Source organism: Amblyomma mixtum, chromosome 6 (assembly GCF_055824585.1).
Source record: "Amblyomma mixtum isolate Tamu chromosome 6, ASM5582458v1, whole genome shotgun sequence".
Taxonomy (NCBI): Eukaryota; Metazoa; Arthropoda; class Arachnida; order Ixodida; family Ixodidae; genus Amblyomma; species Amblyomma mixtum.
This window is the reverse complement of record NC_143017.1, coordinates 110,074,322-110,095,249: the sequence shown is the minus strand read 5'-3', so window position 1 is coordinate 110,095,249 and position 20,928 is coordinate 110,074,322. Positions and strand designations below refer to the sequence as shown.

Here is a 20,928-nt window from a genome sequence, read left to right as displayed (position 1 = left end):
AATTTGTGTTTTTGATGATGTAGGAGTATTACTTTGAGAATTACTTTGATTTGGGTGTCCTTAGCACGCGCAGCGGCGCCATTTCATAACTATTTCATGCGGAAAAGCCAACCCAACGAGCTTTGAAATACGTATTTTTGACTTTCGATAACACAAACCACAATGTCTATTAAGAAAATATATAAACAGGGCTCACCTTCGATGTTGACTGCCCTCGATATCGCATAATAACTTCCCCCCTAAAATTAAAAATAAACGTTGATTAATTAATTTCAGTTAATTAATCGTATAATTATGGACCTCTAGCACGTACATAATGCCCGGCATGCTCTACCATTACCTGCACATACCGGAGCAACGTACCTCTCACAGTGTTTAAAATAAGAATTTGTGGGTTGAGAAGACCACCCTGTATAGTACTCTGCAGAGTGTATACGATTTGAAGTCTCTCCTTATCTTCCTTGCCCAGTCTGTCCCGCGCCGGCCATTGCAGGGGGCCTTCCTGGCATCCTTTCTTCGGGACCTAGCTCGTCAACATTTATGAAATCCTTGTGCTACTAACACTTCTTGCACCTTTTGGCGGCTATCGATGCAAACGCGTTTGCGGTCTGTGGTCTTTTTTTTTTTTTTTTTAAGAGGGCACGTAATCTCCCTTTCCTCGCGCACCTTCTGGACGATTTCCGTGAGCAAGGCTGCTGCCGGGCAACGATTTCTCGCTCATGATGCTCCGCAATCCACGAGGCACGGTATTCTCGATTGCTTCCCATGAACGATGCGCCGCGATATGCTTTGGTAGTCACCTGAAACGAGCTTGTGCTCGCATTATGGAGAACTCGTAGGCAGAGGCAGCTAGTCTAGGGTGGCCTCATATCGAAACAAAAACAAAGTGGGCTGGGTTTGTGGCGTAGCAGAGCGGCGACATCTTTTGAGTGCAAATGTCCTGGCCGATATAATATACAGTGACTCACATTGAAGGCAACACCGCCGGCTTACGGGCAGTATACGATTCGAATCCATCATATATCCCGCGTGCGGCATAGTCGGCCTGCCGCAAACCGCACGTCATCACTGCGGTTCATTCGAACTTAAGATGGTGACGCATGCAGGCCGACGTGTGCGTGACCGAATCCAGCGAAAGGAACATACAAGGAAGACGGCCAAGCGCCCAGCTGCTCGCGTCCACCGTTCTCCCTCTGGACTGCCTGTTCGACCGAGGGGACCCCGACAGCCGGAGAGATGCACGGCGAGCCATGACCGACGCTATACAGCTATAGCTCGTGCACGCGCCGTAAATTTGGCTCGGTGGGAGACGGCCTCTCGCGGTCGTCGCAGAGGCGCCTGCTTGACCGGCCCGCGGGACGTCTGGCTTTCGCGCTCATCAACGCCGCTCGCCAGACAACTCGAGAGCGCTGAAAGGCTGCTGCAGCTGACACCCAGATATATCCGCAATCACTCGAGACAAGGAGAATATGCGAACAAAGGAGCCATTTCACAGCGGCAGAGACGTCTTTCGTTTTCCAACGTCCATCAGCTGCAGAAGTTTCGCCCTACTTCGAACCTCGCCTCGGGGAGTCCACGATGTGCCACAACGCCAGGGACACTGTTCCAGTCGCACTGGCGCGCTCCTCGCCGGTCGAGCAGAAAAGGGTGTATAGCTCCGCAAACGTGAACTGAATGAGAATCACTAGACGAAGCATGTGCTCTTCCAGAAGCAGGCATCTTTTGACTGGAGATTTATAGGCAGCGATTTAGATGCATTATTCATTCGCCCGATTGTTTCTCGACGCGGTTCAAACAGAAATAGAACTGCAGGCCCAGTTTTGTCATTAAATAAAATAACGCTATAAAACACAGCAGTCAGTCAGCATTCGGTTCGCCGCTTGATAGTGTTCGCAGTGCATGCACGATATTTGCCGGAATCAATATACATATTATACAACATTCGAACTGACATATATAGGGATGCTCTGCACATCGAATTAACGAAAAGTTCAAGAGAGTTTACTGTCCAGTACCTAAAAGAAAAAAAAACAGTGCCGATAGTACTTCTACGGTGTTTCAAGCAGTACAGTGATCGTGGATACGATGGATTCTGGGTTGAAGCTCCAGGGTCAAAGCTGCCCGCTGTCCTTTTAGACCACTTCCACGGTTGTTTCACGTGTACGCACGTCTGTATACGTCAGCGGCTGCAAAATACCTTCTGGTAGGTCTTGACATCTGCACGAATTTGAGGTCTTGACGGGCTCGCCTCTTTATTTCCCGTTCTCGAACACGTCAGTGTAAAGCTTGAGCAGCAGCGGAGTCTGTTCGCTAGTTTTCCCGTCGCATCTGTAAGAGGGAACGCTATGCGCAGCCGGCCGTCATGCCAGCGCGATCTGAAGTGAGGCTACACGTTCCCTGCTTTGCATGCAAGGAGGACGTGCTTATATAGGCGACTTCACGTGCGCCTGTCTTCTCGCAGGTGCGCGTGATTTTACAGCGACAGCTGTATATGGCACATTCGGTGAAATCATGCCGTCGTCGGCGTCGTCCGCTGGTGATGAATAGCCTATTGTTACATAAGATGAGGCTCCGGCCCGGCAAGCGCTGCCAACCATGACCATGACCAAGCGACAGATCTAACACCTCTACCCCCCCAGCATATATGCAACACCTCGTCCCATTACTGGTGCACTCAGGTATGCTTCAACACTCTCAGCATTACTATAATAGGACGGAACTAAAAAAAAACAGCGGTTGATAACAGTGGGCCATGGCCTCATCAAACACAACAGTAAATGAAGTCCGCTTTTTAATATTTGGCTGTATATATATAAAACAAGTCAAGGCACCAATATTCTTGCGCACTTAATTTTTTCTGGTGTTAGCTTCTAGTTTCGGTAACAAAAGAAGTTTCGACAACAAACTACTTTTTTGTCGAGGAGGAATTCTGTGCAGCTATCCTGGTGGTGCTCTGAACAACGTCATTTTTCAGCAGAAAATAAAGGAAGGTTCTCAAGGGCGGGCTCCTACTTGTCCAAGAGTCCACGGGCCATGGGCTTCACGGAGAGTTCTGTCCACTAAACATGTTTGGCCAGCTGGGTTACCTGAATGCGATCGAGCGGATTTCTGCTGAAAAGTGAAGTTGTTGTATGCGTCTATATATAGCTCACCCGTAGCGCGAATGAGAGTGCAGCGGAATAAACGCGACATGAACACAACATAGGCGGGACATAGCGCAACATAAATGTAACACAACGCAGTGGCATAATCACCACAGGCGACCGGTAATTCGGTATACGTGTATACGAGATATCCGCTGTGCTAAAGGTATCTAATATCTGTCGCTGCAAAGTCAGCACACTACTCATGCACGAACACGAAGACTTGCAGAGCAAGCCGCGAGACCACAGATCGGTGTGAACAGCGAAAAAGAATTCGGCAAGAATTTATCGCCACTTTGCACATTTGGCCAAGCCTGTGAGGAAACAGATCGATTAGGCAGAAGGTGCTTCGCGAATGTATATGCATGCCTTATTCAAGACAAGCCGTGGCTGTGAAGACTCACTTCTCGACCATGATGCAGGTCGTCGCCCCCTGTCCCTATCATGCAGCCGGGTATACAGAACTTTGCGCTCAGATGCCAGGAACTGTTTTGAGGGGACAACATACTAACGAGGACCGCAAGTTGCGATGTCGAAATAATCGACGAGGGAGGCCGCTGAACTGTTGGAGCTTCGTTTCGAACGCGACGACTGCGCCACATGCTTGACCAGCTTCTCGCGCGTGTGCTGGACACGTGCACGAGGTTATACCTCGTGCAGAGCGAACGCAGCGAACTGCCATGCAGACCAGAACTTCGCGTTTTGAAATGATAGCCACGTTGCGAGTTTCTTTGTGCGTATACATATAGGCGAAGTTGAACTTCGCTTTCCTTCTTGTTGTTCAAACCAGGGAGTACGTAAAGGTGCACGCACAAATCTGAAACACATGCCCCGTCGCACCAGATTTTGAGATTTCACAAGAAAATAATGTCTACTTCATGTGAGAAGACGGAGAATTTCAGAATGTGAGTAGCTGATGCTAAATTTTGTTCATTTTGTACACCGATCGTCGCATGCTATGGCTAAGAGCGGGCTTTGCAAGGGCTGCCTTGTGAAATTATGCTCCACTCACGTGACAGAGGGAACGGGGTTGTCGAACTGTCATTACAATGGCCGGCGGATACGATAGTCCCTACCCTGCGATGCCCTCGCAATAATAGTTTTCCAGGGCGACAGTTTCGAGCGCGGAAAGCTGCGCAGCACAGCCGAGCTCGGAACCCCGTATAAGCGCGTTTGCCAATTGCAGTTCTCATACCTTTCTGGTTCGACGTGGAGGCCTCTGTGCGGACCACTAGAACAGAGGAATATTGGCACGTCTCAGCACAAGCGCTCAGGCAATCCGCGCGACGCATGCACATTTCCTCCTCTCCACCTGACTGCCACTGACAGCACGTGCCGCTCACTATACACTGCGACTTCACCGATCGTTCCAGCTAAAAATAACCAAGGTTTCAAATAAGACGGAGCGCCCTTGGCGAGTGAAACCAACTGAGTGCTGTTGAATGTCGCAGGAACGGCCAAGTCAGAAATAATTTTTTTTTTTGATTCAGCAAGTGCAATTAATTAGTCACGGCTAATTAGCTAACTGTTTACATATTGCTGTAAGGCTTAAAAGGCCCACGCTGAAGTTGTAAATCACAATGAGAACAGCCGGCTGAAGTGTTTGCACCAAGGTTTCATTTACTCAGCGTTCTTATCGACCTAAAAGAAAGGCAACAAAAATTACGTCACAGCGGCACTATTTCACCAGCCCAAACCGCGTCTTGCAGAAGAAAATACACTTTCCTCCAGATCGCTGTCCTCGACGGGGCCTTGCGTGTGCATTAGCTGGGGCGAGAGACACTGGCCGGCAGCTGTCACGGGTCAGTTTTCATATTTCGCTAGCTTTATATTAAAGGCGGTAAATGAAGATGCGTAAAATGGTACCTTGGTACTAACATTTCAGCCAGCTGTTTTTCAAGATAGTCTACAGCTTCTCAATTGAGATACTGTTCCTGAAGCCAACATTTAAAAAGTTAGCTAGATAGTCTTTGCTAAATTAGGTTTGTAGAACGAGAAAAATGCTGCAAACTATACACACGCGACTCTCAACCACACTCAGTTAATTTCACTCGGCTAGGGCACTCCGTCTTCTTTAAAGTCTTGGTTACTTTTAGCTAGTGTATACCCGGTACATCTCTTCCCAGTCCATTGTTTCCCTTATAGTGTCACTGGTAGCCAATTTATCCCAGAGCTGGCGGCAATTATTACTTGCTAACGACGGGTCATGACGTCACAGGCAGTTACGACCGATGGTCGAGTAGCAAAGTTATCGCAGAATGAATCGGCGGAAAACAAGGCTAGCGCGGGAGAGAAGAGATAATAGGGTGAATTAGAATTTTGGGTCGAACTTGGTAGTACAAGATTGAGTGAGGCAGCGCAAATAGACGAGGACAAACAGAGAACAATAACAAGACAGGCGCTGAATTTTTTGCATCGTGCTGTCTTCCGGCGGTTCCCACCTGAAGTTCAGTCCTACGGATTATAACTCAAGAGCGTGAGAGCCTCAGAAATGACTCCGTCGACGGACTCTGCCATTATAACAGTGGTCTATAGACTTTCTTTAAACTTTTTATAAACAGTGTGGTTCCCTAGAGATAATTCCCTTTGTCTTCTCATGCCTATAGACTGTCTATAGACAAAAGTCTACTAAATGTATATGCACACAAATCTATAGTTTGTCAATAGAAAGTTCACAGAATTTATATACAAAACTCTATGTCAGGTTTATAGATAGTTTAAAAAAAATTTGTAAGGGTGCTGTCCAGTGCAATTAGGAAATCGTCCACACATGGGAAATATAGAAGGATCATGTGTTCTCAGTAGTTGCTCTGCAATACGCTAGTCGACAGCTGCAAGTTACATGTCGTACAGGACAGGCGCGATGGAAGAACCAACGCAGGTTCCAGTTTTTCTCTGCGAAGTGTCATTCTTTCAAGTGAACAACAGTCGAACAGCGCCCGACCTGTTGGCTGTTCCGCTGTTTGTTCGCATGTGCTCACGGTGCTTCACTCAACTGTATACGAGACCGAGACCGTCGCCAACTCACTTTCAAATCAGCTTCTGTTATAGTCTGTAAGTTTAGGCGTTGCGGCGGTCCCCGAGGCGGTCTGCGTTTTGGGCCAGCAGCGCCTTTACATGACTGAAGGCGTAACTGTCAAAGCAGCTTAGAAAACTTAGGACAAAGTTATTGGAATAAGGGAGTAATTACTCATTGGCATCCACCCGAGCGCAGCCATACGGCTACAAAGGAAAGCTATACAGCTTTCTCAGAAACTTCATAGTTAAAGAAAAATTCGTCCTGGTCCGGGGTTCGAACCCAGGACCACCGCTACACCGGAGCAGTCGCTCTACCAATTGAGCTAACCAGGACGGCAAGCTTATGGTAGGACGAGAGCGAATTGATCAATAACTCGAAGTGGGAACTGTGTTGGTCAACAAAGTTACTGGAACGTCAAAAACGATACCTAGTCGCGCAGCCCGTAGCATTGACGATGTCGAGGATCGTGTGCGCAACGTCACAATTCATTCCCTGCATGGCTTCTCAAAAATGTGGCGGGAAAGGCAACTACATATGCACTGCATTCGACAAGTATTCATGTCTCCTGTCATTACCGGAACTTAATCCGACAAGCGTCTTCATGTCACTCAAATAAATCTCACGTCATCCGGCAGAACCAGTTTAAATATTATTTCATGCGAAAATCACTCACTATATTCGGTTTATTTTCCAATATTTTGTTTATTTATTATTTATTTAGTCTCACATGTTTCAATACACAGAGAAGCGCTTATAATTTCTCCATGGATATATCTTTCTTTTTGCCTGAAAAGCACTCCAGTTTAGCACTCCGTTGTCGCAACGGAGCATCGCAACGGTAAATCTGTCACGTCCTGTAAAGCAAACCCTGAGACAAAGCCTAAGTTCCCGTGCTGTTAAGGCGAAAGCCTTTAATCCCTCATCGTTGTCGACAGAAGGTTGTCAGCAGAGGTGTCACGCTTTTTCTAGTCAGACCAGAAAAAAATCTTTGTGCACGGTGGGATTCGAACCACCATCCTTCCGTTCCGCAGCCGAGCGTTCTAATGGCTTAGTTACTTCCTGCCAAAGCTTATGTAGTTCTTGTCTATGGGTCTGGAGAGTGTTTGCAGAAAGGCGTCGAATCATACGGATGCCTCTCAAACGCCCTCCACTGTCTCCAGCATTTAAGATTCACAAACAATTGTGTACTTAATTAACATCTTAACCACACATCAGTGACACAAGCAGCAACACCGCACTAAACGCTTTCGCCTCACCGCACTTTAGGTCAACAAAGTGCCCCCCTGAATTTTTTCCTGCGAGACGAATACAGAGCTCAGAGAAGAAATGCCAGAGTTTCCGCGGTATACCATCACACGAAGAAGAAACAGCGATGGCTACCTATTCTGCCTTGTCGCTTTTCGGACGCCGCTTCCAGTTTTCAGTTCTTCCTATGTGTGTGCTCATTGCCCGCTTGTTGCTGTTGTTGTTGAAAACGTTTGTTGATCAAAATAAGTCTGGGGTTGGTTGGGTGGGTGGGCACTCAATCCAGGCGCCCATTGGTTCTTGCCGCCACTCTTGCCCGGTTCACCAGCCAAAGCTGGTTTTCCGGGTCCGAACTGGACAGCGCTGCTTCCCAGACTTTCACTTCTACCTCTTCGAGCATCGCTTCCTCTTTTCAACCTGAACAGCAGATCGCGCGTTCGCGAATGTCTTGTCTCTTTTCACATAAAGGTTCCAGCACCTCTTCTTCTTGTGTTGAACTTAGAAAAGCGCAATACAAGGGCAGGGACAAGAAGAAGAAGAAGCACGCAGGACAAACGCTTTTGACAAGCGTTTGTCCTGCGTGCTTCTTCTTCTTGTTGTCCCTGTCTTTGTGTTTCGCTTTTCTAAGTTCAACATGTATTACCAACTCGCCCAACTTTCTGCATTTCTTCTTGTGACTTCTTTTCTTTGAACGCCCCTTTTATGGCCCTTCAGACGTTGCTTCCACGAGCGGGCCCACTGACCACCACAGGTGGCGCATTGACGCAAAACCACAGTCCACATATCTTGTGTATGTCTGAGGTCTGAGGCTTCCGGTCGAAGAAGGTCCCCTGTAACCCATTTATCGCTGTAGCAAATGTCGGACCTGTTTCAATTCGTTTGCAGAAAAATCAAGGTATCCACAGAAATGACGGGATGCGAACGGAATGCCTGCCAGCATCGCTTATATACACCGGATTGTCTAATAAAAATCAACCGTTTTTGATGTACGTAAATGTGGAGACGTCAAATACGTAAATTTCATACATGCAGGTAGCGCTAAGACGTTATGATAAAGTTACTTCTTTTTTTGGACAGAACGCCAATATAATGTTCTTAGTGTTATTTCCTTCGAGCGTTTCTGAAACATTACACATGTTTTTTAAGAGTATTGAAATATCCACTAGGAAATTGAACTTAATGTCAAATTAACAATGTTGCAGGACCAGACCGATAAGTTGATAGAGTGCGCACGTGCACTAGAAGCTTCCATCAGCTGTGCACGAAGCAAGCTACTACAAATGTGTCAACACAGCGCAATTACAAGGTACGCAGCATCCATGCACTCACCTGATGTACTGGTGTATTGACGCTCTGGGCTCATGCTTACATCCATGAACAGCGTCGCCGGAAATGTTTGTGGTGGGTGAATTGTTGATAAGCAAAGCTTTTTAAGAGGATTTCGGCTGTATGCATGTCAGGACTGTAGCGGGTAGTATTTTTTTTTTTCATTTCGAGAGGGGCGCAACGTTAACTCTTATTTCAAGGGGGAAGGGCCCGGGTGAAGGGGGGGGGGATAAGGGGGGTTGCCCTTCAAACGCACTGCCAAGCGAATTGAGGAGATGGAAGGGGCGCGAGTGAGGTTGATTTTGGTGGAGGCCCCCTTGGCACCTCCCCCCCCCCCCCCCCCCCACACACACACACACCCTTGGATACGTGCCTGATGTATGTAATGTACGGCTGGCACGATCCCAGAGATTTCGTTGCTAAGTTTTGTTGGTTCAAGCTTATCATTACTGTACAAACTGTAAATAGAGCTCTGGAACAGTGCTTGGAACAGATGCCTAAATTAAACTTCTGTTGGTGAGGAGTATATATTTAACACTGTAGTAACGTTTTCCTAATGTTATAAGTTACTCTTGTGTAAACATCACTGAAACGTACTGAAATATTAATGAAAACTTTTGTCCCGACTTCCGTTATAATTCGTCACTTATTGAACGTTAAGCATTAATTCTCAATGATAAATACAGATAATACGTGTCACATTTGCATATTGTATCTAAGCTGGTTTCTAATCTTAATTTAAAATTCTATCTACAGCATTACATCTTTGTTTAGAACATAACAAATGCGTTATATGCCGTTACATTATTTTGACAATATTCTTTTTCCTAACTTAAGTACCTATGGATCTATCTGACCCATTGTATGAACGTTCTGAAGAGGACAAATGCACAATGTGCTAAATTTTAACATTATCTTAAAATTGTCACAAGCACACGCCATTATTTCAGCACTAATTACAAATAAATAACTTTATTATGACATATTGTGCTACCTCGGTACACATACTTTCTTTGGCTAATTAGTACAAACGTTCAGTACAAATAGGGAGTATTGTGCGCCGTGGGTGGGCCGAAAGTTGCATTGAATTCATCAACGATGCGGACGCATTATAACAGAAGGTGTAAATCATCTCGTGTGGTCTTTTTAACTGTGCGCGTTAATCGCACTTTTTTGCTACATGTTAGAGCCACAGGGCGAGTATCTATGCATCGCGGCCAACATTCAAAGCAAGCCAGTTTGGCCCATTTTCAAGATCTAAAATTGCTCTAATCCACTGCACATTTCCACGAAGCCGGCAAGTGTTCACGCTGGTTTTTCTCTCCTACTCGCGCCAGCATACGATGCATACACCTGAAAGGTTCAAGCACGTGAAATCTGCGGAGACGCGCACATTCTCTTCGAGAGCTACTTGACCAACATGTCATAATGTCTTAAGAGCTCTGATCCAAAAGCGCTGGAGTGGCGACACTCGGTGGCACGCCTTAGAAAACTTCCTCATGGTTGTAGTGTGTATGCGTAAATATAAGTTCATTAGGAACAGCTGGCAACAAGAGCCAAGAGCCACACCCACACCTAATCAATCACAGCAGCACGCAGTAAACAACATTAATGTTCTAACGTTTCATGCTGTTAAACAAGCGAATAAATAAATCCTGAATATGAAGCAACTTTCCCCTCCCCTCACACACCCTCGACCCCACACGTGACGACATCTGTGCTCGCAGGTCATTTTTTTTATATTACCATGGCCAGCTAGTTAACCCATGCCCTTATCTAAGTCGCAATGACGAAGTTCAGTAGGAGAAACTGCTTCTATCTACTTTATCTAACGGCGTTTCTCAATCGAAGTCGTGAGTGACGTCGCCGAGAGCGCCAGAAATCGACGCGCCCTCAGTGAAGGCGCATTTCTGAGGTGGGGAAATGCGCGTCAACGAACATTAAACCCGGTGAAAGTGGTCTGATCAGCCCGAACTCTGTTTTGTGCAGGCAAACAGGTCATTCATGAGACTGTCCTCTCCAATGCGTTTTTGTTATTGTCGTCTAACACCGAGGCCACGAGGTCATTATTTTTCTTCTTATGACATCGGCATGCTCGTCCTGTGGGGCTCTTTAGCTCGTACGTCGGATGTATAGCTCAATTAACTTTTCGTACCAGTGCGTCGTGCTCAAATGGCCAGCGACATTCACATGGCCTGAGAGTGAGTAGCCATTAATCTGAGCAGCGCTCTTGAAGTCTTCACGAAGAGCCCATAACATGTCCTACAGAGCCTCCTCGTTCTTTTGACCACCCAGGCTAAAGCCCTTTCGAGGATTCGTTGACGTAGCCTTGTCGGCAGGCCTCGAAGGCCACAAAACTTGGCTCAGTTCCCTGCCATGAACCGCGAGCTATCGAAAGAGCTACAGATAAGGTGAGTGAGAAAGACATGCGAATCATCAAAAGTTCGCTCACTGCACAAATAGAAAGCGTCGATTCTATACAGTGACCTGCAGCAGCGAGAAACAGTAAAAGAGTGAAATCGCGATTATGCAGCGAGGGACAAGCTTAAATGAACGAAAAGAACTTGAACTATGTACTCATAAAAGCCAGAAGAAAAGCCTGAGAGACACTCACAGATGGGAAAAAAAGAGGGCTTTGGCTAGCGCGTACTTCTCGAGAATTGGTCGCCCCGCGGATCTACCCGGGGGGCTACTTGAGCTTTACGACCTCATAAAGCCGAGCGGATGCAATGTATCGGGCGACATATGTACGGGCGAAAGAGGGTTCGGTGCGTGCGAAGCAAACGTATACGGAATGGGAATGCAGCGGGCGCCCGCGGTATATGGGGCGAATCCATGCCAGCGCTTCTGTTCAGGTCGGTGGCAATCACTGTTGGGTCGTCGGGAGACGCCATTTTGTTTCACAAGTATCGCATAGACATCTGGTATATACAGACACGAATGTTCTGAATTTCCACGGCAAATAAGATCTCTATGCCTGACTACAGTATTGGACGGCGTCAAGGTCCAGACAACCGAAAATGCGCCATTCGGGAAGAATACTGCGACACCGAAAACACAACTGAGCCCGCAAACAAAAGGGCGTCGTTGTCGTGGGTCTAACGTCGAGGCACCCTATCCCAGCGGTGACGTTCAGCGGAGTCCGAGCCTCGGTCCACCGCGCTGTTCGCGGAACGACGTCCGTTCCGGTCGGCGGTTCGTCCCGCACCTTTGTTGGTGCGCGCGGGGAGTTCGCGCACGCGGCCGCGGCCGGACTGCTGCGCCGTCGCGGCAGTCTGAGCGATGTCCCCGCGCGCCTCCCGCGGCGGAAATCTCGTTCCAATTCCGGAGGCCGCGGCGCATTACAACCGAGCAGCGGCGGCGGCGGCGCACGATAAATAGCTGTCTCTTTTTACGGCCGGGACGCGACGTCGGGACGGCGGACCACCCAGGTCGCCGCGGCCGGTTTCCGCGAGCCGCTCTCGCCGATGCACGGCGGCGGCGCGAGACGGGCGCGCACCGCCGCAACAACGCAACCCGTGCGCCCAATTAGCCGCGCGCTTCCTCGGGACCACCTCGGATTACGCGCCACTCCGTCAATGGAGGCGGCCGCCGCAACCGCCGGACCTGACGCCTTGGCCCGGCCGACGACACGCGTATGCGCCTAATTCGAGGCCCCGCCAAACGCCCGCAGGAGCAGAGGCGACTGCGAGGCATTCGTCGTGCTCAAAGTGCACATCCCGCCGGAAGTGGACGCTTAAGCACTTTCCCAGGGCGCCGGGACACCTGTCCGCTCTTCCCGTTCTCCACTTTCTCTCAAAGCGCGGAGTAGGCGAACGCTAGGGCATGTTCATGGGCGTGCACAGGTCTCCAAATAAGAGGGGCATGGACGGGGGCTAAGTTCACGGTAACTCCTGTTCATGTCTTCTAGGTAGCAGGAAGAATATGGGACAAAATTTGCGCCCCCTTCCCCATGCCCATTACGAAAGACCCCCCCCACACACACACACACACACACAGCTCTGTGCACGTCTGTGGGTATGTTAGGTATTGCATGGTATGTGGGGTTTGACATCGCAGAGCTGCACGTGGGCTACGACGGACGCCGTAGTGGAAGGGGTGGAGGATTGCTTTCTACCACCTGGGGCGACATCGTACAGCGCGTATGTTTTCGCGTCCATATATATATAGAAATGGTGTGGACACCAGATCGGTTTGAGGTTCTTCCTTTGCCGATTTTCAGGTGTGTCAGACAATTTTGCTCTTGGCCTTGAACACACCAAATCATTTTGAACTCGCGAGAAAATAAAAATAATAATAATGGCGGGCAAAGTCTGGACCGTTTCGTCTCGGTTGCCGTGCACTTTAGCTTGCTTTCATTTTCGCATGTATCATCTGAGACACGCACGAGACGAAAGTGCATTCCGCTGTAAGACGCGCTCGCCTAAAGACTGCGTTGTTATTGAGGGGTGCTGAGAGATCCATAGGAGAGATGCTGCGGCGCCATCTTCGGGAAAGGGGACGATTATAATCAGTCCATGCTGGTGTCGAATTCCGCCACACGGCTACTTCCATGTGGTTAGCATATCGGTATAGGACACCCGAGAACTGCGGCTTGAGTTCTTGAAAAACGGGGTGCTGAGCACGCGCCTTCATTTTCCTGCGGTGTCTAGAGTTTGTCGTGTTATGCGGCTTGATGGACGGACGTTTTGTGTGCACTACGGTACTGAACTGGCTCCATAAACTTATTTTAACTCGGGGTGCTACCTTTCTTGCAGCCGTTTTATGGCTCTTGCAATGCCGGTTGTATAAATTTCGACCTTAGTAAAAGAGAGAGGAAACCGGTTCTTCCGTGTGGTGCGCAAGCTCCTGATGGACACTACGAAAAAAAGAAACACCAAATCTCGACTAAAGACTTTGTAGGATGTGTATATACTCTTTCAAAAAAAATTTAAGAAAAGTAACAGTTTTGTTAGCTTCCTCACACAAATGTCCCGTATTAGACGGGACCCGTGCCACACGCGCACAAGAAATGGCAGTAAATGCTTAAGGCCTTAAGTTTGTTAATGCCATTATTTTCGGAGTTGGTGCTACACGTCCACATTTAATGCCGTTATCGAAAGTGAGGATGACGACAACGCTTGCAAGGCAGTGAAAAGTTTCATCTGAATGTAAAAAGTGCTAATGAGCACGATATATGGGGAATGTTGTTCAAATGTAATGTAAAAATGATTTTCTAGACGGCTGTTCTTGCTTTAGAAGTCGAAAAAGTAGCCATAAATTCGCATGTCGACACACAAGCCGAGATTACCTGTCAAAAAGGTTGGTTAAAATGGCGCTCTTCGCATCGAAAACTTGGCATTTATAGAGCTTCATCTGACAAAGTTACGAATTAACCATTTGCTACTGGTTAGGAGGCTGTTACTCATGCTTTTCTGCGTGTGGAATGGCAGCGAGAGTACGCATTGCACGGGCGAATGAGTTGTGGTGAACTCAGTAGGTCGCGAATGACAGTAAGGCTAATGCCATTAAATTTATGCATGTGGCACCGCACGAATGCCATTAAAACTTAACGCAGTAAGCACTTAATGGCATTAAATCTGGCCGTGTGGCACGGGTATAAGTGTCCAAGTACCTTGCGTCCGCAGATACAGACCTCACAAGCACCTCCGACATGCACGTAATTACGACACTAGGCAGGAGTGGATTTATGTAGGGGCAGCAACAACTCCCAGGCGAGAAATTTTACATAACAAAAACCATGCCGAAGCACATTTTTTGGTCAAATAAATCGAAGAAATACATGGCCCAGATGGGAACGCACCCCCTCAACCGCCTCCTCCAAAATTGACCCATAAATTGGCCCCTCGCACTAGTCCAAATCTGCTGCTCTTCACTACATATAGCTATATATAGTTGGCGCCGCACGACATGCTGCCACGCTCCTCTGTCTTGAGTCAGTAAAATAACCGCGTTGAAATACCGTCCTTGATAAAAGCTTTAACCAAGGTCCACATAAGCGCATTTAGGTAGATCATGCATGGGAGGTATTAACGACTCGAGCGCATGTCCCATCAAGAAAGGAACCGCTCTTAACGCATCCTTCTCTCTCAGTGGGTGGAATAGTTCATGGCAGTGGTTCAACGATCGTAGCACTTATGTCGAGAGACTACGAGCTAGAAGCACCGAGTTACGTTGTCCATTACTGTTTATTCGCACCGGAATCGTTTCAGTTGCGAAGCAGACAAGAATTTACTTCTGCCGGCTGCTATAGATTTACTGGCCGAGACCAGTCTGCAATCCTCGATCGTCCGCCTCAGTTCAACTCATGGAGTGACCGTCTGCCATTTCACGAGCCCCCTCGCCACAGGCGCACCGCAGAGTTTGACTCCATGCACCGATGGCTCACAAATGAATAGGCTAGCTTCTATGACGTCACTTTTTGACAACCGGAGGCGCTATGCCTTGCTCTCTTCTGCCCTCAAACTACTTCGATTTAGGACTGAAAAATTACCAATGCTCAGAATGCAATGATGCGTGTATACTATGCAAGAGTTGTAACCAAACGAGGCGCTCGTCTTCAAATGTCTCAAACCTTTGAGAAAAACAGCCCGAGCTTTAACTTCCCATACATTAGCGTCGCTTCATCAGTGGTATACAGTATAGGCTGATCAGAGCTCGCACATCCCGCTGCCCGTCTCATCCCCGCAATGAGCATGAACATTTAGGAATGGATACCCTCAGTTCCAGGTGCTTACAGTACGGGCAAATGCAACATCGGAATGTTTGTGGCGCCCGCCCCGTGTTTATATACCCCTCAGATATCTATTGAAGTGCTGTATTGTCGGCGTCTCCTGGTCGACGAGAGCAAGCATATATGCTCGGCGCCTGAATAATAATCTCCGAATGGAAAAGCTCCCTGTACGCTGTTTTCTGCCACAGGTCGTAAATGCACCCCGTATGCCGTCAAGAGGATCTTCGACACCCGATTTCCTCCAAGCTACGCGCCCTAACTGTCCGCGGTACTCAGTGTATTATGACAAACAACACAAAGTGCCTTCGCTGGATCAAGGGGCAAATGATCCGTGACGCGTACATGAGAAAAGCGACGCCGGACTTCCTGCGAGAGACGCAGTAGAGGATGCCAGAACGCCAAGTGCTTCAGTTACGCACTCGTTTACGTTTCAGCAGTGGCCGCAGCTGTTTTCGTTGGCGCCCAAGACCCCCTAATTTTTGCGCCCACGTACTGATCGACGAAACGACAGTGATGGCTATACACTGCATCGTCGCGGCACGTCGGTGGCGCAGTTTACCACGGAGAAACGCCCGTGTGCAGCTGTCGCTCTGAAAAGTCGTTCAGGCCGCTGTGGCGCAGCCTTCTGAAGCGCGCCCGCAAAATGGAACGGCGCGCCAGGTCTCACGTGACCCGTAGGGCATCCCGCGAAGACGACGCTCGCGTCGACGCGTCGTTAGCGCCGGCGTGCTCTGAGAGGCGCCCGTGGCACGCGCCCAGCGGCATCGTAATGTCCACGTTAAGTGAATGCCCGTAGGCGTCACGCCAGTTTTTTCCGGGGCTCGCTCGCGCGGAAGAGGCCGCCGACTGTTTGATCACGCGAGCCCCCGGTCGATCGCGCGCTCGCGTGCCGTCGGCCGCGCCCCCCCGGTGGCCAGCGCGAAGACACGTGCACCACGCACTCGCTGGCTCAACAGCGCCGACTGCAACGGCACCTTGATTAGTAGTAAATGAGCCCACTTATTGTTTAATTCGGCACCGAAGTGAGCTGTAAAAATGCGACAACAGTGGTGTCATAGTGTACTCAAACCTGGATGTGCTGCGTCTATAGAAATTCTCTCCTCAGAACGCGACGGTCCTATGTGCCAACGCATGTAAGCAGCCCCTGTCGAAAGCTTTCAAATATTGTATGTGTGTATTGTGTGGGGGCGGGGGGCGTGAGTGGGGGGGAGGGAGGGTGCGAGAGAGAGAGAGTGAGTGGAACGATGTCAACACGTTCTGCGTTCGCACGGAACTGTAACATGTAAAATGATAATCGAAGAAACCGTACGCGCAGAGAAAATGCGCTGAAAGTGTGTCGTTGTGGAGCTACGCGTTGTTGAGGCAGTGTATCCGACACCTACAGAAGCCCTGTTCTTTGCTGTGACAGACTGCGCATGTATGTGCACCGTAGGTCGTATGTGATGGGGACCGTTGGTTGCCTGCCAGAATCTTGTAGCCGTGTTAAAGTCAACAGGTCACTAACTAAAAGGAGCTCGGTGAGAAACGATGGTGTCCGGCGAAAGAGCGGACTGCGATGAATGCATGTCAGCACCAAGATTCCTCAGTTTTACGGAGGCTTCGTGTATCGTGTTCGAGAGCGCGCTCTTTTAAAACAAACGCGTTGGAGGCAAGACGGGAGCTCAGCTTATGCAGAATAGCGCTTAATCATTCTCGGAAAGAAAGGAACGATTTTTTTTTTAAACCCTATCGTGCAAACTCCACGTTGCTCCAAACCACCTGTGCTCCTTGAAAAAAAAAAAAAATCCCATTGATATCCACACTTTCAATCAGAATCTCAGGTTCATGCACCTGCATACACCTGTGCGTTACGGGGCCACCACTATAAACAATGAGAAATCCGGAATGCATGGGCCTGCTCTAGGTGGCACGAATACCGTGCTAACAAAAAAACGAGTCGGAAGGTGCAAAGACGCTTCCTGAAAATCCGTCATCTCTGGAGGACATGCATTATGCTATCACATAACCTTCCCCGCATTCGTCGCACACCCGTCGCTGCTACGTTTTCAAGTTTAACATCCCAGGGGGCAGCGAACATTCAAACAAGGCACTGTGGCTACCCCGTCCTTAACGTACGGGGCTTACATATAGCTCTATGCTCCAGGGAAAGTTCGAATAGAGACCGATCGGTGCTTTCTTCTGCAGTGCGCTTTCATGAGAGTCCATACTGCGTTGGTGACAGAACGAGAGCTGTTGGCCGCCAGTGGTGCAGTGGTCTTGCCTAAAACAGTAGATGCTTGAGTGCAGCGCATATAGGCTGCTTGTCTGCAGGCTGCTTTGGTTGTCTTGTCCTTCTGACTTCCGCTGCCCACTGCAGGAGTCTGTTTTAGAAATCAACGAGCTTAAGAGGTTCAAATGTGTGAAACTTGCTGATAAAGCATGCGGAGCCTTTTTGGGCTAGCACTTGAAATAGTGGAGCAATAGCTGATTAAAATCTGGACGCCCTTCAAGCCTCTCCGCAGCGCACAACGCCAAGTGGAGAAAAGGGGGGGGGGGGGGGGGGGGGGCGTGATGACGTCATCGAAGCTGTCGGTACATTTCCAACGCACAAGCGCCTACTTCGATGGAAAAAAACCAACGCCACCGAAGGCAAACCCTGTCCAGAGTTCTTTGGCAGCGTCGAGAGAGTCAGGGCAGGGTGTGGCTGACGACACCGGTAATTTGAAACTATACCTTCCATGACGTCACGCTGAGTTTCCCTGCACTCCGTCCGTGCACTGAGGAGAAGCGCAAAATTCAATCGTCGATTACGTCACCATTTTAAATGTTAGTCCAAAACTCTTGGCATGCTTTACCTACAGCCTATATAGATTTGAATCCTTGAATATCGCGAAATTCTCAAAAAAAGTGCTGCAGTTGCCCTTTAACTGCCGCAGCTCTCCGTTCTTAGATCGTTTTCCACGACCTCTGTGGTGCGGCGCTGCAAATAAAAAGAGGCGATGCGAAAATCCTGCAGTCGCAAGGCACTTGCTTCGCGCAACCGTGAGTCCGGCGGCGGCCGTCTTGGCTTCGTCGCGGATCGAAGCTCTCCCAGGGATCGACGGGCAGCTAGCTCTTGAAGGCGCTTATCTCTTCCCGCCGCGGCGCCGTGTCGTGTTCGCCGCTGCGCTGCCCCCATCGATCGCGGCCCGCGCACTTCGATTTTCCACCACCGCTCTCCTACGCGCGAGACGTCGTTCTGCCCTCTGGCTCGGCGCCAAGGAGAGAAAAGACTCGCTTAACGCGTCTGGGCTGCGCAGACGGCGAATGGCAGGGGCGCCCTCCTCTCATCACGGAGACCGGGGCCTGACTGGGCGCTGCCCGAGTCGATTCTCGCCGCGGCCGAGCTGGAGAAGAACGACCTTACTTATACGGCGAGGGTATGAAGCTCCAGAGGTCTCGTAATCGTCACATAATAGCGCATCAGGAGGGGCGCGCATTCAATGAGCAGGAATAAGTAATGTCCAGAGCGGCTGTTTAAACTATGGTCCCTCCTATATATATATTTTTTCTTCGTTAGCACTATGGCGTCGCGCAGTGGATGGCTTCCGCGACACACCGGGGCCTGCAGCCGGCATGACGTTCTCAGCGGTTATGTCATCATGAACCTGAAGCTGCCCGTCCGAGTAATAGGTGTATACTATTTCCCAGTGCTTGTAGCACAGATAATGATCTTGCAACAACAGTATTTGGAGACAGTTATTTCCGTATTCTCTCTTTCGCCACTGGTTTGCAGCGCCTCGCCGTGGTGGCTCAGTATTTAGGGTGCTCGGCTACTGGCCCAAAAGACGCGGGTTCGATCCCGGCCGCGGCGGCCGAATTTCGATGGAGGCGAAATTCTAGAGGCCCGTGTGCTGTGCGATGTCAGTGCACGTTAAAGAACCCCAGGTGGTCGAAATTTCCGAAGCCCTTCACTACGGCGTCCCTCATAGCCTGAGTCGCTTTGGGACGTTAAACCCCAAAAAACCAAACCAAAAAACCAAACTAGTTTGCAGCCGCCGAACGCATGCCCACTGGGCCACCCCGGAGGGCCAATAAATAACGTCACGGAGGGTAAAAGAATGCTTCGGGAAAAGATGTGTTACAAAATACAACTGCAGGCTTCAATATTATCAGGTACACTGCTAAGAGCGGTTTACAGGCGCTTTGTACTGAAGGAGTTAGCGAGCCTCCATAGGGCTTAGTATAATTCATAGACGTGAAAAGCCGCGCCAGATGCATTGTGCATAGGATCGCAAACGAAGATACAAGGGTACACTTGAAAGTCTGGACGCGGTATACGGCTGCAAACGATCACCTGTTTCGAAATGTCAAAGTATAGCTCTAAAACGGCCACCGAATGCCTGCCCTTTCCGATGCGACTGTTGAAGCTTTGCGACGTCTAAACATCACCAGTACTCAAGTTCCATTCAGTATCCTTATCTATAACATAATCATAGTTCGACGAAAATACATCTGGTCAGGCATTGAGTTAAAGGAAAAAGAATACGGTCACTGACCAAGTCAAAAATTTCTTGACTTGCTCAGTGACCGTATTCTTTTTCCTTTATCCTTATTTATAGTTGCGTCTAAATGTCGCGGTGAAGAAACGGGAATTTGACCTCACTCATATGATAAAGCTGACAAAATGCAGCATCAACACGCGCTGCTCTGCACTGACTGGTAGTTCTGTATTGCGACGCCGCATGCACTGATTCTGTGACGTTATGGATGAGACTGCTGCAGAGTAGGCGGGAATAGCAGGGAACACAGGCGAATGCGGGAAATCATCTGTGTTGCTCCATAGTTCACTTTTTGTCACCGCATGCAGGAAATCTTGAAATCTTGTTTTGGAAATCCAAAGAGTATACATACTGTAACATATAACGGCCCCAGCTCAAGTTATGGTAGACATGAACTCTGGGGACAACATGCGATATGCAACTGCACATATCTCTCGCTGTTGTGCAACGTACAACAAAAGGCCGCTGCCGAAACTGCTGCGCATGAGATAGCTTGAATGGGCTCGTCGCTGGGGTCATTAAACGGTCACTGACGACAAACTTAAGTTGGCCTGTACCGATGGACTATCGCGTTCTAATGACAAGAGGGATGCTTGCAGTGAAAAAGGAGCTTTCATAAGCTATAGAAAAGATAAAGCACGTGATACAGAAGTCGCCACCATCGCCGATTTCGCTAGCAAACTACTATCATGTCAAGGCAGTCATTAGCGCACGGATTCCTGACGACAAGATACACTTCATTCGCTTTGAAACGGTGATCACAGTGTCGGTTTTGACGTCGCGAATAGGAATCGAGTTACGGGAAAAGTTTTAAATCCCATTTTCTGTTCAATAAATGCTTCTTTTACTGCCGGAGAAGCATCAACGTCAACCAGAAAAAGCCATATAAACGGCTTTTGCTAAGAACAAAAAATAATTCGAGTTGTCCTCGGTGTGCATTTA

At 48.9% G+C, this 20,928-nt stretch overlaps 1 protein-coding gene across 2 annotated transcripts in view; it reads right to left on the bottom strand.

Annotated features, from left to right (window-relative positions):
* LOC149340019 (uncharacterized) overlaps positions 1 to 20,928 on the bottom strand; it is a 92,006-nt gene that overhangs the window by 15,107 nt on the left and 55,971 nt on the right. Inside the window, exon 2 of one of the 2 annotated variants that reach the window (XM_089548761.1) lies at positions 4,339 to 4,374. The exons of the other annotated variant lie outside the window; for it this stretch is intronic. Coding sequence (XP_089404887.1) covers positions 4,339 to 4,374 — 36 coding nt within the window. The remainder of the gene's footprint in view (positions 1 to 4,338; positions 4,375 to 20,928) is intronic. 2 annotated transcript variants of the gene reach the window in all.